This window comes from Gossypium arboreum, chromosome 1 (assembly GCF_025698485.1).
Source record: "Gossypium arboreum isolate Shixiya-1 chromosome 1, ASM2569848v2, whole genome shotgun sequence".
NCBI classification, from domain to species: domain Eukaryota; kingdom Viridiplantae; phylum Streptophyta; class Magnoliopsida; order Malvales; family Malvaceae; genus Gossypium; species Gossypium arboreum.
The window spans coordinates 116,395,508-116,421,669 of record NC_069070.1 but is presented as its reverse complement, the minus strand read 5'-3'; the positions used below and the strand labels follow the sequence as shown (position 1 = coordinate 116,421,669).

The 26,162-nt window shown below is 35.6% G+C and overlaps 1 protein-coding gene across 1 annotated transcript; it reads left to right on the top strand.

Annotated features, from left to right (window-relative positions):
- Window positions 1–22,508: 22,508 nt before the first annotated feature.
- On the top strand, window positions 22,509–26,048 carry LOC108481098 (receptor-like protein 11). The gene is made up of 3 exons (XM_053019321.1): window positions 22,509–23,211; window positions 24,433–24,504; window positions 24,742–26,048. Exons 1-3 carry the CDS (start codon window positions 22,509–22,511, stop codon window positions 26,046–26,048), a joined length of 2,082 nt encoding a protein of 693 aa, XP_052875281.1.
- Window positions 26,049–26,162: the final 114 nt, after the last annotated feature.

Sequence of the window (26,162 nt, the reverse complement as noted above, 5' to 3'; positions counted from 1 at the left end):
ATATATGCATATGAAGAACTTTTAAAATAGATATAATATATATATATATATATATATATACAAAAGTACGAAATAAAGTATAAAAATTAAAGTAAATAATAATAACAAAACATTTTAACATAAATAAATAGGGTTCAAAATAAGGTATGTAAAATAATTTTAAAATAAACAATATATATAAGTTAATTTTAAAAAATATAGATAAAAGTTTAAAATAAAAGGAAGCTTTAAAGAAATAATATACAAAACAGTTTTTTTTTAAATAATATGTATAAAAACAATTTGAAATAAGCTATAAAGGTGATATGTGAAAAGAATTAGAAATATATAATATAACAAAATAGTTTAGTACACATAATGTATAAAAAACAATTTAAAATAGATAATTATACAATTTTAAATAATTAGTATATTAAAACAAGTTAAAATAAATCTTGTACATAAATAGTCTAATAGTAAACAGCATGCAAAATATTTGAAATAGCACATAATAAAACATTTTAAAATAAATAAATGAATGAAAAGGACTTAGGACGTGATTGAAAATGAACTGGAATTAAGGGTATAAATTTGAAATAACAAAGATGAAACAGAGGGTCGATTCCCAACAAACCGAAAACATAAAGGGGAGAAATAACAAATGCCCCAGACCCCTCAATGCGCTGCGCTTCATCCTGGGCCAAAATGAAATGACGCGTAAATTTTGGGGTAAAATTAGACGACAAAGAAAATGGAATGGGACTTAATCGAATGGTGCAGGAAAGAAGGAGGGACCATAACCGAAAATAGCCCATTTGGGCTTCAAAAACACACGGATCCCCCTTCAAATCAGGTCGGGGTCGCGGGTTTTCCCCCCTAAACGACGTCTTTTTGAGGCGTGGGGGGGGGAGTGCAAAACTATGCCGTTTTGCATGGCTATTAAAGCCAATTTTTTTTTTCATTTCAGCTCCCATTTAAAAAAAAAACACAGAGCTTCTTTGCTCTCTGTCCCTCTCCCTTTCTCCCTTACGGCTAAGGTTTTGAAACCCATCATCGCTGTCGTTGTCACGGCACCACCACGGGCAGAGGTTGGGCGGTGCAACTCTGGGGCGGTCCAGGTAAGTGTTTCCTTCCCTTTTTTATTTTTTGTGTTTAAAATTAATTTTATAAATAAAAATAGAAAGATAAAAAATAAAATGAAATAAAAAGGGACGCAAAGAACACAATAAACAGAATAAAAAAACAACCTTTTCGAGCTTTTGATCTGCTTTTCGATTAGTGGTGTGTGTAAAAAATTACAAAAGGATCGATTTTGGCCTCTATAGCCGTATACAAGATTCGCTCATTGTCTTTTTTTGTTTTGTTTTCTACCAATTTTGTCAATTTCTTCATTGTTTGTTTCGTTTGTGTGTTGATTTGGCCTTGCAGATGGTGTCAGTGGCGTTAAACGCATGGAGGAGGCGTGCGCAGAAGAGCAGCGCGCAAGGCGGTTTGCTAACATGCGGCGGCTGAAGGCAGATAGGGGCTAGGGTTTTTTTGTGTTGTAATGTTTTGAGTGGGATAGGGTTTAGTTTGGGCCTTGTAAATTGGGTAGGATAGATTTGACTTTTGGGCTATTGTTTGATTTGGGCTATTTTATTGTGTAAATGGACTGTTAATAAATATTTGGATTTTTACTTATTTTTTGTTTATTTTGTTTTATAGACATGGGCCAAATTTGGCTATTACAACTGCCCCTCTTTGCTCATTGTCGTGTAATGAGAATGGAGCAAAGACTTTAGAAGAGCCACTATTTGCTTCAATGTAATTTCAGGAAGAAGAGACTTGTAGCTTCGATCTACTCCGCTGGAACTTCAAAGAGATAAAACTTGGTGATTTCAACTTGTTCCACTGCATCTTTAGGGAGATGAGGTTTGTAATTTGTAGCTTCAATCTGTTCCACTACAACTTCAGGGAAATAAGATTTGCTATCTTCAGTTTCCTCCACTACAACTTTAGGGAGATAAGGTTTTTAATTTGTAGCTTCAATCTATTCCACTGCATCTTTAGGGAAATAAAATTTGCTATCTTCAGTCTGCTCCACTACAACTTTAGGGAGATAAGACTTGTAATTAGTAGCTTCAATCTGTTCCACTACAACTTCCGGGAAATAAGATTTGCTATCTTCAGTCTGCTCCACTACAACTTCAGGGAGATAAGACTTGTAACTTCAACTTGCTCCACGCAGCTTTAGGGAGATAAGGTTTGTGATTTCAACCTGCTCCACTGTAACTTCAGGGAGATAAGGTTTGTGCCTTTAATCTGCTCCATTGCAACTTCAAGGGGAGAAGATTTGCCATGGTGGATTTGATCCGACCTGCCGCAACTTCAGAGGTATAGGACTTATAACTTATAGCTTTAATCTATTCCACTGCAACTTCAAGAAAATAAGATTTGTACTTCAACCTGCCCCACTACAACTTCAAGGGGATAAGGCTTGGCTTTAATCTGCTCCACTGCAACTTCAGGGAGATAAGATTTGCCATGGTGTTTTCAATCCGTCCCACTGCATTTTCAGAGGTGTAGGATTTTGATTTCTCTGGTCTGTTACACCATTTTTTGGAGAACATGACCTGTTGAATCTATTTTATGGGCCCATTTATGCCAAATGATTAGAATGTCATGATCAGAATGAATCAAATGCTTCTAGCTAGATATGTATGAATGATGAATGCAAAAAAATGTCATTTTTTAATGCTTAATTTGATATTAATTGTTATTCAACGAGGTTTCATCATTGACGTATTACTCTGCCTTTTTCTTCGACCGGTATCTCTGGCAGAAAACTCAAAAAATAATCACAATTTGGGCTATTTTCCCCCAAAATTTCCAACCCTTGAATTTGGGTAATTCAAACTAATTTGTCCCGTTTCAGGTCCTTGTATCATTTAGAATCATTTCAGAGTAATATGCAGAACTCTTTTTGAATGTCATTAGTCTATTAATCATTATTTCAATGAAAAACACTTGAAAAAGATTGTCGCAATGGACAAGATGAAATTTTATTGAGAGCAATGCTTGAAATGAATCAAATAATCAAAATAAAAAATTTTTCTAAGATACAACATGAATAAGATGAAAATAAGTGCCCCAAATATCGTAGCATGAGCTTCTTTGCATAAAACTTCTTGAGGACCTTTTGAATTTGGTATGTGTTTGGAAGACCAAGAGTACTTTGTTGATGCCCTAAGATGTAGCATCCCTCCTTCTTGTTAATTCAGAGAAGACAAGACTACCGCATGCCCATCTTCGATCAAAATTTGAATTGCCCATTCTTAGGTTTTCAACTCAAAACCCCTTTGGTCTTAAAGCACCCTTTTCTGGGTTTTCGCCTTGGCCTCTCCATTTTTTTTAGGTAAAGTACCTCTTGACCGAATCTGAATTCATGGGATTAGGCAGACTTTTTCCATCCATCTCGATCAAAATCAGAGCTCCTCCAAAAAAAGCCTTTTTCACTACATAAGGTCCTTCCCAGTTTGGCATCCATTTTCCTCTAAAGTCCTTTTGTATGGGGAGGATCTTTTTTGACACGAGGTCTCCTTCATAGAATTCTCTAGGGCAAACCTTCTTATTATAAGCCCACATCATTCTCTTTTGGTGCATTTGACCATGACGGATAACCTTTAGTCTCTTTTCTTCAATTAAGTTCAGCTGATCGTATCGAGATTGAATCCATTCTGCTTCATCTAACTTTAGTTCTGACAGCACTCGTAGGGAGGGAATCTCAACCTCAATAGGCAGAACCGCCTCCATTCCATAAACCAAAGAGAAAGGCGTTGCCCCGGTAAAGGTTCTAATTGACGTTCGGTAGTTGTAGAGGGCGAATGGTAATTTCTCGTGCCAATATTTGTAAGTCTTAGTCATTTTCCCCACAATCTTCTTTATATTCTTATTGGCCGCTTCCACTGCACCATTCATCTTTGGGCGATATGGTGACGAGTTATGGTGTTTGATCTTAAATTGGCTATAGACCTCCGCTATTGTACTGTTGTTCAAGTTCAGTGCATTGTCTGATATGATCCTCTCAAGCATTCCATATCGACTTATGATTTCTTTCTTTAAGAACTTGCTTACTGCTGACTTTGTGACGTTGGCACAAAAGGTGGCCTCTACCCATTTGGTGAAGTAATCTATGACCACAAAGATGAATTGATGTCCATTAGATGCCTTCGATAAGATCGGCCCAATGACATCCATGCCCCACATGGAGAAAGGCCACGGAGATGTCATGACATGAAGGGGTGAAGGAGACACATGAATCTTATCTCCATAAATTTGGCACTCATGGCATTTCTTGATATAACTGATGCAATCCCCTTCCATGGTGGCCAACAGTACCAAATCTCATGGTTTGCCTGACCATTGTAAAAACCATTAGCACGTGTTCTTCAGACACCCTTATGGACATTTTCTAAGATTTTCTTAGCCTTAATGACATCTACCATCTTTGTAGCCCAGGCATATCTTGATATGATCATGCGAAAACATCTTAGAATTCTTGGGATGACGTCTCTCTTTGTCTTTGTGATGATACAGGCTCCAATTTTCATCTCTTTCTCTTCTTCTAGGCTCACAATGTCCATCGACTCTTTGTAAGGTAGGACCTTTTTTAATCTTGTTCTACCATACTTAACAAATCAGGAGATATATTATAATATTTGTCATCTTCAAAGTCCTGAGATCCCTCTAGACACATATCTCGCTCAAAATGAGATTTTGGGTTAGTAGCAATGTCACTCATGTCGTTGACATCTGGGTACCTGTTGTAGGTACGAAAGAATATTCCAAAGAATAAATGAATCTAAGAATAGTTATTTTATGGTATGGTCATGAATGAAGAATAAAAGAGTATTTGAAGGAAAGCCCAAAGAACAAAAGAATCTAAGAATAATTGTTTGTATAGCATGATTATGAATGAAATAAAAGAATATTTTCTCAAAATGGTAGCAAAGATGCATTTTATTGAAATAAAGATTTTGGACATAAGCCTATTTCACAAAAGGCCTCTTATTGCTCCTAGGCTTAAAGCAATAGGCGTGTTTTGGACATTACTCTGAATTAGCTCTAAAAAATACTGGGATCTCTTCCACAGTCCCATTGTTCAAAATGCTTCCAAGTATGCAAGGGTTTGAAAACTTTTATTTCCCGGTGCCCTTTTCGGATATGTCATTCAGATTCCCCGATATTCCTTCCAGGCTTTTGGCTTGTTTAAGGCATCGCAACTCTTTTGTCCCCACTTTCAAATATCGCATTTACTGCATTGTCAGAGTGATTAGGTTCTGAAGAATAGTCAAACTTCACAATTCCCATTTCAATGAACCTTTCAACCAATTTTTTAAATGTAGTGCAGTTTTCGATTGAGTGTCATGTTATTCCCGCATAGTACTCGCATTGAGCATTCTCATTGTACCATTTTGGGAATGGAGGTTGCACGGGTTCCGAGTAGAGCAGAGACACCACATGCACATAAAAAAGATTCTGATACAACTCCTTACATGACATCGTAATGGGTGCAAACTAGAGCCTTTCTGTATTTAACCTAGAGTTAGAGTCTTACCTTGAGGTGCCTTGATAGCTAGTAGTCACGGTCCTCAGCTGGCCTACAATAACTGGTTTGTAATACTCTTTACTCACATTATTCACTTCATTTTTATTTTTTTCAGGGTTGACCTTTTGGTGTTTTCTCCTGCGTCTATCCTCTCACTTCTTATTGCGTTTTCGATCATCTCACCAGACATTACTATATCTGAGAATTTCATGGTAGTGCTTCCCAACATATGGTTAATGAACGGGGTTTTCAAAGTGTTGATGAAAAGCATCGTGGTTTCTTTCTCCAAAAGAGGTGACTGGACTTGTATTGCCACCACTCTCCATCTTTGGGCATATTGCCTGAAGCTTTCACTTTGCTTCTTTTCCATATTCTGCAGTTTAATTTTGTCATTCACCATGTCTATCACGTGACCATATTGCTTCATGAAAGCTTGTGCTAAGTCTTTCCATGAATAAATTTGGGCACGGCTTAGTTGGTTATACCACTTGGCCGTAGACCCGATCAGACTGTCTTGGAAATAGTGAATTAACAGTTGATCATTATCAACGTATCCTGTCATTCTTCGGCAGAACATCGTGATGTGAGCTTCAGGATAACTAGTCCCATTATACTTTACAAATTCTAGAGACTTGAATTTTGGCGGGAGTACTAAATCTGGAACCAAACTCAGATCTTTGGCTTCAACCCCGCAATGGTAATCAACATTCTCCATTGCTTTGAGTTTTTCTTCCAACCACCTATATCTATCTTCGAGTTGCTTTGGTAGTTCCACCCTTACTTCTACCATTTTGTCAACATCAGGAACTACAGGATTCGTTAGATTGTCTACCGGATTGGAACCTGAGCCTCTCGGGTAGTTCATTGGTATCGAGGTACGGGTTTGATATTATTGGGGTATGATAGTAACGGGTGTCCCTTATGGACGTGCGTCTGGTTGGGCTTGGGTGTTTGTCGGGTTTAATCCTGGAGGATAGACAGGGTCTTCATTATCATTTGTAGTGCTTTTTCCTTTTTCACGTTCTCTAGCCAGCAACTGCACCAATTGGTTTATCATACTATTTTGGGACTCTTGCATTTGTTCCCTCATTTCTTGTTGTATTTTAGCCAGTTGCTCTTGCATTTGTGCTTGTAATTGCTCTTGCACATCTCTTTGTATTTGTTCCAATCTTTCTAATCTCTGATCCATTGCTTTGGTTTTACGACGGGTATTGTAGCGGTATTTGGTTGGTTGACTCTTGTTGGTTTCCAGATTAACTGAAATAATTATACCTAATTAGGGTCCTTTAATGAAAGTCCAATACAAATGATGCAATGCAATGCAAATGCATGGAATGAATGCAAAAGAAAGAGAAGCTTTGATTCTAAATTTAATTTCATTAGAACAACTTTTCTAGAAAATAAATTCCTTTACATAAAACGGATTACATATGCAGCATTGCCCTCATATTCCAGGCAAAGACACCTATCTTCCTCTTTATATCCTGATGTCATGGTCGAGTCTTTTTGCTTGATCCAGGACGCGACTCATTGCTCACTTATCCTTGCGATATTCGTCAGCTCCTTTAAGAAAGTTAAGACGTGACGGCTCACGAATAATCTTTGTCGGCTTGAATCCTCAGGCAATAAAACAAAGTTTTGTATTACTCCGCAGACTATCAGCCTTCTTTCATTGTGTTTACTTAGACCATATTCAGATAACCGTATTATAATCCACTTTATCAAGAAATCCATTTTCCCATGACAAGCTTTTCTATTTAGCAATCAAATATGAATCAACAACTCCTTTCTATGATGATGTAATGCAATGCAATCATAGACAAAACAAAACAAAATACGTTAGTACAGAAGAAATAAACAACAAAATTGAACACTTATCTGGGTGACCACTAGGGTTTAGCGTGGCTCTACCTAGGGTAGGCTCGTAGGTCTCTCTATATATGGTTTGGTTCTAGAGTAAGGGTACCTAAACCAGTAGATTCCTCGATCCTCACCCGTTATGGACTCATATGGATCGAGTTCAGTTCAGGAAAATACATTTCCCTACGGCTATACGGAGATGAAAATCTCACGAAGACGTAGGTACGCATGTATTCTAGAAGCGATCCACTATCCTATACAGAGGTGAAGACTTCACGAAGGAATAGTTTCTCACTCCCACTTAAAGGGTAAAATTGACCAATTTATGCGATGTGGTATGAAAGATACATTACAAGAATTAAACCACTTAAAGCAAACATATTATGAAGAAAACCATGAAAGTAACAGATAACATGCAATAAAGTAATCGTAAATTTAAAATAGATTTTCAATTTTCGACAAAAGGCAAAAACTAATCAACTTATGGCTTGACTCTCAAATGTCCCCAATGGAGTCACCAAGCTGTCGAAACCCTTTTTTTTGAAAACGAGAATCGACTTTGTTTGAAAATGAAAATTAAAACAGGAGTCGCCACCGATCTTTATTAGGTGTGATTGGATCACCTTTGTTTTAATAAAACATTTTAGATTTCTAAAACGTCATTTTTAGTCTACGAAACTCGAGAGAACAGGTTCGAGAGTCGGTTACATGCGAGGAAGGATTAACACCCTCGACGCACCCAAAAATTGGTACCAAATTGATTAGTTAAAGTCTCAATGTCGAAAGTTGAAAATTAGGAACGGATTTAAAATGCGATCCTTTTTTGTTAATGATGGTTCTAAAAATGATTGCTAAAGATTTCCTCGTCTCGAGATATCGGAGTATCACATCCCGTAAGTTAGGACACATTACCATGAACTCCAGAGCGCAAGTTTATCTTTAATTTTAATTGAAATTACGTGTATTTTAAAACTCAAAAGGATATTTGGCTTTTTAGAACCAATGAGAAAATCGAAACCCCGTAAGTTAGGGCACAATTTCTCGATGTTCCAAAACGCGAAACATTGCCTTATTTTGAATTTTTTATTTTTGAATAATAGCGAATACGATATTTAAACGATGTACATTATTTGTTTGGCTTAAGATAAAATGATTTATTGGATGAATGTAAAGAGGCTTGATTCATGGGGCGATGATATGAAATAAAAGTATAGTGCGACATGGAACAATGATACATGCATAAAATATTCCACAAGCAAATGGCAATAATATGAACATGAGTAAGCAAATTAAAGTACATGCAATAGAAATAATCTCACAATATGCACTCTTTAAAAAATTAATCATTAATAATCAAGAACAAATGAATTAAATGATACAATTTAAAATATATATAATAAATAAATAAATAGTTAAAAGTAAATTAAAATAACAATTGCAAGATGAATTTTAAATGACCATGAATGAATTTAAAATAAATAATGTAAAAAAGAAAGTTAAAATCGACAATATACAAAACGTTTTTTTTGGAAGAAAGAATGATATATACATATGAAGAACTTTTAAAATAGATATAATATATATATATATACAAAAGTATGAAACAATGTATAAAAATTAAAGTAAATAATAATAACAAAACATTTTAAAATAAATAAATAGGGTTCAAAATAAGGTATGTAAAACAATTTTAAAATAAACAATATATATAAGTCAATTTTAAAAAAATATAGATAAAAGTTTAAAATAAAAGGAAGCTTTAAAGAAATAATGTACAAAACATTTTTTTAAAATAACATGTATAAAAACAATTTGAAATAAGCTATAAAGGTGATATGTGAAAAGAATCATAAATATATAATATAAAAAATAGTTTAGTACACATAATGTATAAAAAACAATTTAAAATAGATAATTATACAATTTTAAATAATTAGTATATTAAAACAAGTTAAAATAAATGATGTACATAAATTGTCTAATAGTAAACAGCATGCAAAATATTTGAAATAGCACATAATAAAACATTTTAAAATAAATAAATAAGTGAATTAAAAGGACTTAGGACGTGATTGAAAATGACTTGGAATTAAGGGTATAAATTTGAAATAACAAAGATGAAACAGAGGGTCGATTCCCAACAAACTGAAAACATAAAGGGGAGAAATAGCAAATGCCCCAGACCCCTCAATGCGTTGCGCTTCATCCTGGGCCAAAATGAAATGACACTCAAGTTTTCGAGTAAAATTAGAAGACAAAGAAAATGGAATAGGACTTAATCGAATAGTGCAGGAAAGAATGAGGGACCATAACTGCAAATAGCCCTTTTGAGCCTCAAAAACAAGCGGATCGCCCTTCAAATCGGGTCGGGTCACGGGTTTTCCCCCCTAAACGACACCGTTTTGAGGCGTGGGGGGAGAAGTGCAAAACTATGCCGTTTTGCATGGCTATTAAAGCCAATTTTTCTTTTATTTTTTTCATTTCAGCTCCCATTTTTTTTAAAAAAAAACAAAGAGCTTCTTTGCTCTTTCTCCCTCTCCCTTTCTCCCTTGCGGCTAGGGTTTTGAAACCCATTATCGTCGCCGTTGTCACGGCACCACCATGGGTGGAGGGTGGGCGGTGTAACTCCGGGGCTGTCCAGGTAAGTGTTTCCTTCCCCTTTTTATTTTTTGTGTTTAAAATTAATTTTATAAATAAAAATAAAAAGATAAAAAATAAAATGAAATAAAAAGGGACGAAAGAACACGATAAACAGAATAAAGAAAAACAACCTTTTCAAGCTTTTGTTTTGCTTTTCGATTAATGGTGTGTGTAAAAAATTACAAAAGGATCGATTTTGGCCTTTATAGTCGTATACAAGATTCGCTCATTGTCTTTTTTCGTTTTGTTTTCTGCCAATTTTGTCCATTTCTTTATTGTTTGTTTCGTTTGCATGTTGATTTGGCCTTGCAGATAGTGTCAGTGGCGTTAGACGCGTAGAGGAGGCGTGCGTGGAGGAGCAGCTCGTAAGGCGGTCTGCTGACATGCGGCGGCTGAAGGCAGATGGGGGCTAGGGTTTTTTTTTTGTGTTGTAATGTTTTGAGTGAGCTAGGGTTTAGTTTGGGCCTTGTAAATTGGGTAGGATAGATTTGCCTTTTAGGCTATTGTTTGATTTGTGCCATTTTAATGTGTAAATGGACTGTTAATAAATATTTGGATTTTTACTTATTTTTGGTTTATTTTGTTTTATAGACATGGGCCAAAATTGGCTATTACATGCATAATTGTGGATTTTTTCCATTTCCAATTGTCAAGTGCTTCATCTCTGAAAATAAATTCACAGGCCTCTTATGCACCCTATTTACTTTGAAACAATAAATGCTATTAAAGAGGTGAAGAAGGATGGAGGCAATTACAAGGTAATTTCAGTGATTTCTTAGAATGACTTCATAGGTCTCTTTTCCCAACAAATTACTTTCAAACTTATCAACGAAAGACTTCTAAAGTTTGTAAGCTACTAGAAAGGTGAACATGAGCCAAATCATTTGAAATTTAATACTTTTTTCTAGGGTTTGTGTGATTCAAATCCTATTAAATAAATATAATGGTAAAAATAAGGGAACTGTGTATGGCTTAAGGCTGATGCCAAACAACCTTTAATTAGATCTAGTCGTAACTCCTTGTGTATCATTCAAATTCAGTATTAATGAATTTTCTTTTCCTTAACCCGTAATTTTTTCTGAAATAATTTTTCACATAAAATCTATATTTTATTTTTTATTATCTTAATGTTTTTGCGATCGTTTATATTATTATTATCGACTTTAGTTTTAATAAATACATCAATACTCAATTTTTTCGAAGTAAGAAAAAGGTTTGCTCATCTAGCACGTCTCTGTCTGCTTTCTCTAGCAGTTGTTAGGGTTTTATTATTTCTAATGGTCTTGGTGTGATTATTGTGATTTTCTTCAGTTTTCTTACTTTGGCAAATTGTTTCAAATAGTTAAGTTATGCATTATTATGGAGGCAGAATTTGCGGGGTTAACACTTGATGAGAAGGAAGACGTAGTTCTTCAAGTACAAGTTGGAGTAAATACAAATAGAGAGGAGGGAGGATTTCAATTGGTGGGATGCTCCTTAACAGCAAGTATTATTCACTTCCCAGCAATGAGAAGCACAATGGCGAATTTGTGGCATCCAGTACGGGAGGGGTCAAATTAGAGATCTGGGGGAAAAATGTATTTATTTCAATTTTTTCATCCTATGGATTTAGAAAGGGTTATATAGGGCTCACCATGGACTTTTAATAATCACTTGCTGGTGTTACATAAGTTGCATGGGGGGAGGAACCTTTGAAAATCCCATTAATTTATTCCCCTTTTTCGGTTCAATTACATGAGGTTCCTATGGGTTTTTTCTCGAAAAGTTTGGCAATCCAAATTGGTAATTTTATAGGAAATTTCATGGAGTATGATGGTTCAAATCTGGGAAAAGAAAATAGCAATTTTATGAGAATAAGAGTCCAAATTGACATACGACGACCTTTCAAAAGGAAAAAACAGATAATGTGTTATGGAAAGTGCTCATACGTTCGATTTAAATATGAAAGATTATCCCTTTTTTGTTCTTATTGTGGTCGTTTGGGCCATAGTGATTCTTTTTGTTAGGAAAGGATGGATTTAGAAGTGGAAGTTGCTGAGATGGGATGGGACTTATCACTCAGGGCACAATCCCATCGAGCTCTAATGACGACTAGCGTATGGTTGCAGGAAGAAGGAGAGGGGAAGTGGGGAGGAACAGTGGGGGAAGACAAAATTTGGGTAATAATTCGTGGGGTCTAGCAAAAAATCTGGGTAATAGGAATAGTTTGGATCCTGTTTTGGGAATCTATTTGGAAGGGAGGGCATCTAGTCTATGGAAAGAAAGTGGAAACTTAAGTGGGAATCAGGAGCATACCTTAACGGAACATGATCTCGAAGATGGGGTGCTTATTTGTAAGGAGGGTGATAATGCTCTAGAATAATGTATTTTTATGAATTAATCATGTGTTTATTCTAGGCTTGATCCTACTAGTTTGAGCTATTTATGTCTTTTTATCTTTTAGGGACTGATTTGAAGGCAAAAGCAAAATTAAGGGACAAAAGTGCGAATTTGGAGACACAAGGGCTGATATGCAACACAGGAAAAAGATTGTGCCAAAAGTGCGAGCATGGAAGACACAATGACGAAAAACACAAAAAGAAGAGATTTTCTTTTATAAGACTCCATTTTATTTATATTAGAATAATTAATATTAAGATAATTATTAAAATTATTTAATTTTAGGATTTTATTTTAATTATCTTTAATTATCTTTAATTAAATGTATTTATCTTTTTAGAATTTAAGTTAAATTAGACTATCTCCCTAGCACTATAAATAGGGGGTGAAGTGACTCTATTTGGGGTGTTCATCTTTTTCTGTAAACACTCTCCCCCTGAAAGTCTAAACTTTTGTTTCTTCATATTTTCTTTTAATAAAATTTCTTTTTCCATTTTTATATTTTTTTCCACCATTATCATGAGCCACTAAAACCTATCTAGCCGAAAGTTGTCAATATTCCCCAAAAAGGGTTCTTGAGGCTTAGAATCCGTACTTAGCCTTCTCGCCAAGTATTCATTGTTTCTCCGCACTACGGGCTGACGCTTCCGTCCATGGCTCTTAAGAAGTAAGCTTTTCAGCATATGCTAAAGCGGCCGCTTTGTATGTTTTGGAAGGATTGCACAGCCGGTTCGTTAACTTACTGCGTCAGAGGTTGGCAAGCTAAATAGACAAAATGGCGTGGGATTGGCCATTGAGAAGCGTTGATCTAGCATAGATTATTGGCTAGAGTCAGGTTCCCTAAAAATCGTAAGTCTAATCTTTGGAACTAGTGGTCATAGGCGTCCTCTTCCAATATAACTGGCTTACTTGAGTTGAGAAGGGTTACTTAAAAACCAATGATTGAACCCAAGGCAGAACGAGACAACCTGAGGCTAAAATCTCACTACATAAGAAACTTTCTCTTTTCCCAACTCTATTTATTTTTCCTCATTTCATTTTCGCAATTTATTTAACCCGCAAATTCAATTCACTTTAAATTCTATTTTTATTTTTCCAGATTCTTAATTTTATTTTTTTTAATTTTTAGGAACACAAGTTTTCTTAGCCAAGAAATTGTCTAGGATTTCAACGAACGAGCATTCGTACAATTCGATCCCCGAGGATTCAACCCTACTTCCCTTTACTATTATTTTTACTATTTTCTGAGGAATAGGATATTTTGGTGCTCTCAACGACGATCAAATTTTGGCATCGTTCTTGGGGATCGAACGATACTAATCTTGTTTTTTGTTTCTTATGACCAGATCTATTCCAGGAACTCTTTCGTTTGATTCAGAGATTGAAAAGACTGCGAGAGCTAATTGAATGAAACAAAGCTAAGAAAAAAGTAGTCAGCGATGATTGAGACTCAAAGTAATCCACCGCCAGAAATCAGAATCGACGACGAAGCAGAGTCTAGGGTTAATAAAAACCCTACTCAAAATTTTGAAGGTGAAAAAGTAAAGGTCGATTCCTCAGAAGAAGTGCTTAACACTAGGGTTGACGAAAACCCTAATTTAGCACCTCAACCTATGACTCGCACAATTCTAAAATCGATCAAACGCAGACAGAACAACCGGCACTATGCATTGCGTATCCTACTATGGATACTGATTTTGAGTTAAAGTCAGGCTTGATCCAGCTACTGCCAACTTTTCAGGGGTTACAGAACGAAAATCCTCATAAGCATTTGAAAGAATTCCATATGGTTTGCCTTAGTATGAAACCTCAGGGGGTAACTGAGGATCAAATTAAACTGCGCGCTTTCCCTTTTTCCATAGCAGATTCTGCTAGGGAATTGATATTTTATTTACCTCCTGGATCTGTAACAACTTGGGTTGATCTGTCTCGTTTATTTCTCAACAGGTTTTTTCTAGCGTCGCGTGCAGCCGAGTTAAGAAGAGAAATAGTGGGCATAAGGCAAAAAAAAACAAAGACTCTGTATGACTATTGGGAGCGATTTAAAAAGTTGTGTGCAAGTTGCCCACAACACGGTATAATGAACAGTCTTTGCTCCAGTACTTTTATAAAGGTCTGAAACCTATGGAGATGAATATGGTAGATGCTGCAAGTGGAGGAGTGTCGGCCAACATGACTCCACAACAAGCAAGAGACTTAATCTCCACAATGGCTGCAAATTCTCAGTAATTTCGAGCTAATCCTGAACCCCCTAGAAGGGTTTATCAGCTAAGTAATTCAACCTTAGAAGATAAAATTGATAGACTTACTAATATTATGAGCTCTCTTGTCACAGAAAAAGCCAAACCAGCCCGAGTATGCGGAATATGTGCTACCCCTGAACATACAACTGATGCATGTCCCAGTTTGAATGATGATACTATGACTCATTTAGATGCTATGGGAAATTTTCCTAGGCCACCACAAAGGTGATACGACCCTTACGCTAACACCTACAACTCAGGATGGAGGGACCACCCTAACTTAAGTTATGGGGCCAATCCACGATATAACCAGCCATACCAAAATCAGGTTCCACAGTAGCCACAAGATTTAGGTAATTCTCTAGAAACATTTGTTAATAAATTAGCAGCTAATATGCTTGATTTTCAACAGAAAACTGAGGCATCTATAAGAGAATTGACCATATCAATTGAGAAATTGAACTCTCAAGGGAAGCTGCCGTCACAAACAGAACCTAATCCAAGACAACATGCAAATGCAGTGACGTTGCGAAGTGGAAAGGTACTAGAACCAATTCCTGATAGGAATCTTGGCTAAGAAACCACCCAGAAAAATCCCGAAAGCGACGAACAGGTTAGAGCAAAACCCCCACTGCCGAAAATCCAACCTCCATTCGCAGGACGATTAAACTAGTGTCGAAAAAGTAAGGAAGATAAGGAGATCGTAGAAACATTTAGAAATTTCGAGATCAATTTACCACTATTGGATGCAATCAGACAAATTTCGTGGTATGCCAAGTTCCTTAAAGAAGTCTGCACCAACAAACGAAAATTGATAGGTAACGAAAAGGTAAATGTTGGTGAGAATGTATCCACAGTGCTACAGCGGAAAATGCCGGCAAAACGCAAAGATAGAGGTATGTTTGCAATACCTTGCAAAATAGGCCATTTAGGAATTAAGAAGGCTATGTGTGATTTAAGGGCCTCCATAAACATCATGCCTTTTTCCATTTATGAATCACTTAACACGGGTTTTTTGACAAAGACAGGTGTTATCATTCAGTTGGCAGCCAGGTCCATTGTACATCCCGAAGGAGTCTTCGAGGACGTATTAGTCAAAGTCAATGGCATTATCTTCCCTGCAGATTTTTATGTGATAAAAATGGAGGAGGATAACGCTTCTGGGTCTTCAGATATCTTGTTGGGGCGACCTTTCCTTAGTACTGCAAATACTAAGATTGATGTACAAAGCGGAACCCTCACGATGGAGTTTGACGGGGAGATCGTGAAGTTTAACGTTTATGGAACTATTAGTCACCCAAGTGACGTAAACCGTGTCGACATAATTGACTCATCAGTAGAAAAAACTTTTGAGTCATCTTATGGAGATAAATCTAAAATAATGTTTGATGATTTTGAATCTGTTAATAAATTATTGGCTCCCATTAATACTAAACTTCTACCTTTTGTTGTGCAGGCACTAGATCTGAAATTAAAACCACTTCCTGAACATCTCAAATGCACATTTTTGGAGAATAATGAGACCATTACCGACTTAAAAGGGATTAACCCCTTGGATGAAAATACGGAACCAAAGAAAGAGGCGCAAGGACGATTAAAAAGAGGCGCAAGGACGATTAAACCTAAATATGGTGGACGTGTTAAAAAATGAGAATTTCCAAGCTCATAAGAACGAAAGAATTCAACTGGAACAGCCCTAATACTAGTTGGGGCATCAAGCTAGCGACGTTAAACAAGCGCTTGTTGGGAGGCAACCCAATTTTTAATTTTCTTTTCTTTTCTTTTAGTTTATTTTATTTCTATTTATTTTTTCTTATTATTTTATTATTTATTATTTTCAGATATTAATAAAATTCTCTTCTTTTGTCTAGGTAAACCGAAGCAACAATAGGAAGAACTCATTACCATAATACACGAACGACAGTAACTACACGGGGAGTTCTTTTAAACTTTTCTTCTACCTATTTATTTATTTATTTCACATCGAGGACTATGTGTTTTAAGTAGGGGGAGGCAATTCTCATTATTTCTGCGTTTTAGATGCTGATTTGGTTGTTGCTGCCCATATAATTTTCTTAAAGAATATTCTGCTTCTTTTCATGCCTAAGAATTTGACCACGACTTGCCCACTGTTTGACCCACATCATCATTCTTATCTACTGAGTTAATTATGATTTTGCTTGATAGATTTCATCTCCACTGTTTTATTTCTTTTAGTTTAAATAATTATGATTAATGAAGTTAACCCTATCTTGATTATGGTAAATTTGATTAAGTCTAAATACAAAGAGGACAATTAATATAATTGCATGCTTAAAATATGTTCATGACTATTAAGGTGGCTACTGAAACTTATGTTTGACACTTGATTATTTTTCCTAAGTCCTCCAAAATTAAATTTTCGTTTAATAATAAAAATGTTTCTGTGGTTATGAGTGCAGCTTAAGACGTGACTAGCTGAGTAACCGGGGTAGGGTGCTTGGGTTGTTATCCTATTTCGGGTCAAAAGGTTGTGTGACGTGTTAGGTAAAACTCCGCTAACTGGAATTAATTTCTAAGAATGAGTTGGGCTGAGTAACCGGGGTGAGGTGCTTGGGTGTCATTTCTCTTCGCGTCAAAAGGTTCGATATATTCTTAGGAAAAATAAAAATTAGGAGTATGTTGGGCTGAGTAACCGGGGTGGGGTGCTTGGCTGTCATCTCTTTTCGCGTCAAAAGTTTCAATATATTCCTAAGTAAAAATAAGTAAATTAAATTAAAATTCTATTAAAATAAAAGAGAAAAAAAAAGAAAAAAAGATGCATTAATAAAATTTGGAGACTAAAGGAAGAAATAAATTAGGTGTCTTGATAGGTTTGGTAAATTACCTAATTTTCATGAAATAACCCAAGTCGATCTTAATTTTATTTGTGTTAATTGGAACACTTTTTCAATTTTACTTAAATCAAGCTAAAGGTTCTCTTTATTTTTTGTATGCATTTTGACTAATTTTTATAAAACTTTGGAGTAGAATTTTTTTCATAGCAGGTTCTAATTTTCACGGTGGATAGGAACCATACCTGAGGGCAAGCATGGGCTAAGTAGGGGGAATTTGATAATGCTCTAGAATAACGTATTTTTATGTATTAATCATGTGTTTATTCTGGGCTTGATCCTACTAATTTGAGCTATTTATGTCTTTTTATCTTTTAGGGACTGATTTAGAGGCAAAAGTAAAATTAAGGGACAAAAGTGCGAATTTGGAGACACAATGGGCTGATATGTGACACAGGAAAAAGATTGTGCCAAAAGTGTGAGCATGGAAGACACAAGGACTAAAAATGCAAAAAGAAGAGATTTTATTTTATAAGACTCTATTTTATTTATATTAGGATAATTAATATTAATATAATTATTAGGATTATTTAATTTTAGGATTTTATTTTAATTATCTTTAATTATCTTTAATTAAATGTATTTATCTTTTTAGAATTTAAGTTAAATTAGACTATCTCCCTAGCGCTATAAATAGGGGGTGAAGTGACTCTATTTGGGGTGTTCATCTTTTTCTGTAAATACTCTCCCCCTGAAAGTCTAGGCTTTTGTTTCTTCATATTTTCTTTTAATAAAATTTCCTTTTCCATTTTTATATTTATTTTTTTTCCACCATTATCATGAGCCACTAAAACCTATCTAGCCGAAAGTTGTCAATATTCCCCAAAAAGGGTTCTTGAGGCTTAGAATCCGTACTTAACCTTCTCGCCAAGTATTCATCGATTCTCCGCACTACGGGCTGACGCTTCCATCTATGGCCCTTAAGAAGTAAGCTTTTCAGCATATGCTAAGGCGGCTACTTTGTATGTTTTGGAAGGATTGCACAGCCGGTTCGTTAACTTACTGCGTCAGAGGTTGGCAAGCTAAATAGACAAAATGGCGTGGGATTGGCCATTGAGAAGCGTTGATCTAGCATAGATTATTGGCTAGAGTCAGGTTCCCTAAAAATCGTAAGTCTAATCTTTGGAGCTAGTGGTCATAGGCGTCCTCTTCCAATATAACTGGCTTACTTGAGTTGAGAAGGGTTACTTAAAAACCAATGATTGAACCCAAGGCAGAACGAGACAACCTGAGGCTAAAATCTCACTACATAAGAAACTTTCTCTTTTCCCAACTCTATTTATTTTTCCTCATTTCATTTTCTGCAATTTATTTAACTTCGCAAATTCAATTCACTTTAAATTCTATTTTTATTTTTCCAGATTCTTAATTTTATTTTTTTTATTTTTTAGGAACACAAGTTTTCTTAGCCAAGAAATTGTCTAGGATTTCAACGAACGAGCATTCGTACAATTCGATCCCTGAGGATTCGACCCTACTTCCCCTTTACTATTATTTTTACTATTTTACAGGGAATAGGATATTTTTGGTGCTCTCAACGACGCATCAAATTTTGGCATCGTTGCCGGGGATCGGTAACGTACTAATCTTGTTTTTTGTTTCTTATGACCAGATCTATTCCAGGAACTCTTTCGTTTGATTCAGAGATTGAAAAGACTGCGAGAGCTAATTGAATGAAACAAAGCTAAGAAAAAAGTAGTCAGCGATGATTGAGACTCAAAGTAATCCACCGCCAGAAATCAGAATCGACGACGAAGTAGTCTAGGTTAATAAAACCCTACTCAAAATTTTGAAGGTGAAAAAGTAAAGGTCGATTCCTCAGAAGAAGTGCTTAACACTAGGGTTGACGAAAACCCTAATTTAGCACCTCAACCTATGACTCAGACAATTTGGCAACTGACCGAAACGCAGACAGAACAACCGGCACTATGCATTGCGTATCCTACTATGGATACTGATTTTGAGTTAAAGTCAGGCTTGATCCAGCTACTGCCAACTTTTCAGGGGTTACAGAACGAAAATCCTCATAAGCATTTGAAAGAATTCCATATGGTTTGCCTTAGTATGAAACCTCGAGGGTAACTGAGGATCAAATTAAAGCAAGCGCTTCCTTTTTCCATAGCAGATTTCGCTAGGAATTGATATTTTATTTACCTCCGGATCAGAACGACTTGGGTTGATCTGTCTCGTTTATTTCTCAATGAGTTTTTCTAGCGTCGCGTCAAATGTAAAGTTAAGAAGAGAAATAGTGGGCATAAGGCAAAAAAAACAGAGACTCAGATGACTATTGGGAGCGATTTAAAAGTTGTGTGCAAGTTGCCCACAACACGGTATAATGGAATGTCTTTGCTCCAAAGACTTTTATAAAGGCTCAAACCTATGGAGATGAATATGGTAGATCTTGCAAGTGGAGGAGTGTGTACCAACATGACTCCACAACAAGCAAGAGACTTAATCTCCACAATGGTCGCAAATTCTCGAATTTCGAGCTAATCCGAACCCTAGAAGGGTTTATCACCTAAGTAATTCAACCTTAGAAGATAAAATTGATAGACTTACTAATATTATGAGCTCTCTTGTCACGTAAAAAGCCAAACCAAATTTAGTATGCGAATATGTGCTACCCCGAACATATGTTGTGAAGGCCTTACCAAGAGGAAAGTTTGAAGATGTTGTTTGACCTCCCAGATGGAGGCATTCCCACATAGTTGGAGGGGAGATTTGTTGAGTATGGGTCCCACTATGTGGGAAACCCATAATTTCTGCCACATTTTATTGTCTCTTTTTGGTTTTGTCAAAAGCCAATTTTTTGGCCTTTTAACGTGGGAGTGAGCTGTATTCTTAATTGAGAGCAAAATTCTCAATTTCATCCAGAGAGAAAGAGAGTGAGATTGAAGCTCGTTGGAGAAAAAGAGAGAATAGAAAAATCAATTTTTCAAGCTTGGTGCAGCAGTGATCAACTCTTCGATCGAAGGTTCATCCGTGGTTCGATTGAGCTGATTTTTGGACAGCAGCTAGGTGATAAGGTGTTCTTGACTTTGTACGGTTGGATTTTTCATCCGAGTCTTGTAGCGTTGGAAATACCCATTTTTCAGCAGCTGCATTTTTTTGGTGTTCTCTCATTTTTCTCTCTTTTGCTAAAGATTACATATTGTTAGCCTTGTTGTAGGCTTGATATTGTGATCTTGTAGTCGAACATTTGATGATAGTGGAGCTCTTGATCGGACTCTAAAGTCCCGTGGTTTTTATCCTTAATTTAGAGGAGTTTTCCACGTAAAAATACCGGTGTCTCTATTTATTTTTGTTGTGATTGTATTAGTTGATTTGTGGTTGATTAAGGCTGCTAGAGAACATATCTTGTGCTATTGTGCTTGCCATAATTTTTGACACGAGTTATAGGGAGAGAAAGAACACCGGTTGTGCTTTCGTTTTGTTTCGGTTGTTCAATTTCTTCCCAACAATATGGAGTCAATTAAACTTCACCTGGGTTCTTAACAATAGCATTCCAGATCTTTGGAATTGGTTTACCTGGGTTTTCAATCAAGGGACGAATGAGCAATGCAGAATTTTTTGTTGCGGGCTTTGGCTCATCTGGGCAAATAGGAACACGTTAATATATGAAGGCAAGTCAAGCACTAGTCAGGATATCTCCAAACAAATTAATAGTTACATTTCAGAACTGGAAGGTATAAAGAACAAGGCACTTATCTTGGAAGCAAATGCGAGACCCAAACAGCACATACAAAGGGCGAACGTGGCTATATATTTCGACGCGGCTTTTGACTCACAAAACTTTCGATCAGCGTCAGGCTTAGTTGTTAAAGATGAGGGAGGCAAAACCATAGCAACAAAATCAATCCTTCATGTCAACGTTGCATCTCCGTTCGCGGCGGAAGCATATGCAGGATTCCAAGCAACAAAATTAGGGATTAACATGGGCTTTCATATTCTGGACATACTAGGCGACTCGAAGACGGTTATCACAAAATGTCAAAATGCAAATTGCGACAGATCAACAATAAGAGCAATTATAAGTGATATTCAAAGCTTAAAGCCACACTTTCAAGAAATAAGTTAATTTCTACTTCATCCCAAGGTTAGAAAATACAGAAGCCCATCGATTAGCAAAAGAAGCACTCAAGAATGGTGAGGAACAATACCTGGAGGGAGGGACTTCAAGGTCGTTCAGAGGAGAAATGGAGCAAAATCGTCTAGGATCTTCAAGTTAAAAGAAAAGATGAAATGAACAAGTCTATCAGCATGGAAAAAGGAAAATGAATTGTGACTTTTGAAATGAAAGAACTGGTGTTGTTTGAAAAGAAGGCAGATAAGCAAAAGATTTTTCAGAAGATCTGCTATAGCTTTAAAGCTGTATTGGGCAGATGAAACGACAGAACTATTAATGAGGATTAGCTGTACCTGTTCGACTGGAGTAAAGATAGAATTTTAATTTCTGTTTGATTTTGTTTTTTGAATTCATGGGCCAATCTGCTGGTAGCCCGATTTCATTATATTTTCCTATGACCAATTAGTTGGCTTTTAACCCAATGGGCTTTTATGTGTTATAGTTTCTAAGTAATAATCCAGTCGAATTTTTCAAAAAAAAAATACATCAATACTCGACTCAGTCATGAAATTAGTTCCATACTATGACGTACCTGTGGAAAACATTGAATAGGAAATTATAAGTCAAGTCGACCACAATTTCTATAAGCTAGAAGTCGTCAGTAAGTCATAAATGTAGACAAATTACGACAAATTGTTTGAATTAGAAAATTTCATTTGATTTTCTATATATGATAAAATTTTGTAAGAAAAGTCGACTCCTTAAAAACAACGTTAGAACAAGTCTCACCACAAATTTCTCCACTTGGAGTAGCCCTTTTTTTTTTTCCATCATCTATAATTAAAAGAATTCTCCTCTCACAAGTTGCATTTCCACGGAATATGATGGGAAACACTAGGTTAATTACGGCTCTGATGATGGCGGTGCTGTTGCTTCATTTTGTGGTTTCATTCTCTACCAAAACAACTGATATCAACACAGATCAATCTACTCTTCTTGCACTGAAAGCCCATGTCGTTAGTGATCCTCGAAATTTTTTGACAACCAATTGGTCTGTTGATACCTCGATTTGTAACTGGGTCGGTGTCACCTGTGGATCTCGTCATCAAAGAGTCAAAGCTCTCGATCTTTTTAACATGAGTCTCTCTGGCACCATACCACTTGATATAGGAAATCTATCTTTTCGTACTTGGCTCGATATCGAATACAACAATTTTCAAGGCCTATTACCAGTTCAGTTGACTAATTTGCATCGATTGAACTTTATAAGCATGTCTGATAACAATTTCTACGGAGAAATCTCATTATGGATTGGTTACTTCCCTAAACTTCAGTATTTGTCTATGAGCAATAACAGTTTCACTGGTCCTATCCCATCTGATATGTGTGATCGGCTACCCACATTGAAAGAGCTTTATTTGTCTGACAACAAGCTTTCTGGGAAAATTCCAATAGGTTTATTCAAGTGCAAAGTGATACAGAATATATCTTTGGCTTTTAATAATCTGGAGGGGATTCTACCAGAAGAAATAGGGAACTTGAAGATGCTTAGGACTCTAGATCTCCGCGGCAACCAGATCCAAGGTAAAAAGCATTTGGATTCAATTTTGGCTTATTTTGTTGTCATTCTCCGACTGCAATTGTTTGCTTTGTTTGATAGGGAAGCCTCAAATTTTCTTTTACCAAATAAAATATTTCTTCTTTTTAACTTTTCATTAATAATAATAGCTTGTTAACATCTTGCACTTCGACGTTTCAATTTCTTTGGTTTACCCAGTAATAATTAAATAAGTACTATATCACATTTCTTCATTATTTATAGGGTAAATTATAAAAATAATTATTTTGTTTGCTTTAAATTAAATTTTAGTCAGTTATGTTTAAAATATTACGTTTTAGTCACTTACGTTATTGTTTTGTTACGAAGTGGCCACTCTACCATTAAGCTTCGTTACCTCTCTAACGACAATCCTATGTGGCAGTCCAAATGGGTTTTAAATGCCAACTTAGATATCCAGCTAAAATGAGAATAAAATTTTAATTAAATAAATTTAATTAATTAAAAATTTTAAATTAATTACAACTAAAAAAATCAGTTGGACATCCAAATTGACATTTAAAACCCATTTGGACTACCACGTAGGATTGCACTTTGGTTACAAAACGATAACGTAAGTGATTAAAACGTATCATTTCAAACATAAATGATTAAAATGTAATTTGAGGCAAACAAAAGTGACTATTTTTATAGTTTACCCTTATTTATATTGATTTTTTGAATTTCTTAACGAAATTTATGTTCAATTTCTACGAATTTGTTTAATATTTATCCTTGTGCATTTCATTATTTTTATAATAATATTTCAACGACTAAAATATAGAAAAGAAAATGGTCAAGTACTAAAATATAGAAAAAGAAAAAGAAAATGGTGAATTATTTCATTTTTTAAAGTAACCTTTATATATTTTTACCCAAATAATTTTTATTCATTACATTATTCGATTTTTATTCAAATCATATATATATATATATATATTAAGTTCTAACACCTAAAACTGGAACAACTTACTCAACACACATATAATAATTATTTGATTAAGAAAGAAAGAAGGAACAAAAGTAAATGAAAATTAATAAAAGAGAAAATTACAAATTGGGCCTTATTTGATTAAGAGTGTATAGAATAAATTATAGGCAATAAAATTTGGATTATTGGACCACACCTCTTTTAATTTAAAGAAAAAAGAGGTACGATAGCATTTTTTTTTTTTACATTTGTTTAACAAATTAATTCTATGGTGCAGGTATAATCCCACAGCAAATTAGTAATCTAACAGCTGTGAGAGTTCTATATTTATCCCATAATTTTTTAACAGGTATTATATAATATTTCTTCACTGTTCAATTTCACTAATTAGTTGTTCAGCATGCATATATATACATATATATATATATATATATATATATGCGCCTTGTGAGAATTAGGAATAGAACCCAACCCAATGAATTAGAAAATTGGAAAAGGGATGATATGGTTAGGTTGAATTGGTTCAGTGTATCGATAATGCAGGACATATTCCAGTTACCTTGGGCAATCTAAGATATATATCTAGAATTGCTGGACCTATCGAATAATGATTTAAGTGGAACACTTTCATCCTCGGAAAGGAGCTTCCTGTCATCATTAGCTAATTGTAGTGGGTTGATAGCCTTGGCATTTGGAAGTAATCCATTAATCAGTGGTTACCTTCCGCCTTCTGTAGCAAATCTCTCGGTTTCTCTTCAATATTTCGATGCTTCGAGTTGCAGCATTAGTGGGAGCATTCCAGGGGAAATTAGTAACTGGAATGTTGCTACATATCTGGATTTTTCTGGAAATCATTTTTCAGGTGCAATCTCAGACAGAGTTTGTAATCGGAATAATGATTTGAGATATCTTTCCGTTAATGACAACCGATTGGAAGGAACATTACCGTTGTCTTTAACTAATTGCAGTGAACTGGTATTTTTGAATGTTGCAGACAACAATCTAAGCGATACCTTTCCTCATTGGTTAGGAATTCTTCCACAACTTCGAGTAGTTATTTTGAGATCTAATAGATTTTACGGTTCCATTCAAAGTTATATAGCCACATCTTTCTCCAAATTGCAAATTATTGATCTCTCTCATAATGACTTCACTGGCCTATTGCCAACCAATTTCTTCCAAAATCTCAAGGCTCTGAAAGAAGCTGAATACGTAGACAATGGTAATTGGTTCTCCCTTGTTGTTAATTTAACTATTAAAGGCTTGGAGCTAGAGTTTACGCTAAAAGTACGTATGCCCTTATTAACATGCATAGATTTGTCGATGAATGGATTCCATGGAGAAATTCCTAAGGTAGTTGGAGAGCTTAGATTGCTTCAAGCACTCAATCTTTCTCATAACAGCCTGACTGGTCCTATCCCACCGTCATTTGGGAATTTGGCAGCACTTGAATCATTAGATCTCTCATTTAACAAGCTCAGTGGCAAAATTCCTTCCCAATTGACAAATTTGACATTTCTTGAAGTGTTAAGGTTTTGGAACAATAATCTTGTGGGACCCATTCCCCATGGGAAGCAATTTGATACATTTGAAAACGACTCGTATCGAGGGAACTTGGGTTTGTGTGGATTCCCATTATCAAAGGAATGTAACAATGATGAAATACCAGAAAGAGCACAAGATGAGGAAGATAATGGTAATGGTAATGGAAATGGAAATGGAATAGCTTTTATTTGGAAAGTTGCAATGATGGGGTATGGATCTGGAGTGGTATTAGGAATTAGCATAGGATACATTGTATTCACGACAGGAAGACCGCGGTGGCTTGTAAGAAAGATTGAGAGAGATTTGCAAAACAAAGTTTCAAGCTGGTTTGGGAAGAAAAGAAAGTAGTCCTGCAAATCCATCTTTATATGTGAGTTATTATATTTCACAGAAATAAACATGCTACTTTTGCCATGCTAAATGAATAATTAGGTAAATCTCGAATTGATTATTTTTGTTTTC

What these genes read in the sequence shown, in the direction of transcription:
- LOC108481098 (XM_053019321.1), top strand. Translation starts at nt 22,509, where the DNA reads ATGATGGGAAACACTAGGTTAATTACGGCTCTGATGATGGCGGTGCTG. An exon ending in CCGCGGCAACCAGATCCAAG is followed by an intron (nt 23,212 to 24,432) that starts GTAAAAAGCATT and finishes TCTATGGTGCAG; the next exon opens with GTATAATCCCACAGCAAATT. An exon ending in ATCCCATAATTTTTTAACAG is followed by an intron (nt 24,505 to 24,741) that starts GTATTATATAAT and finishes ATATATATCTAG; the next exon opens with AATTGCTGGACCTATCGAAT.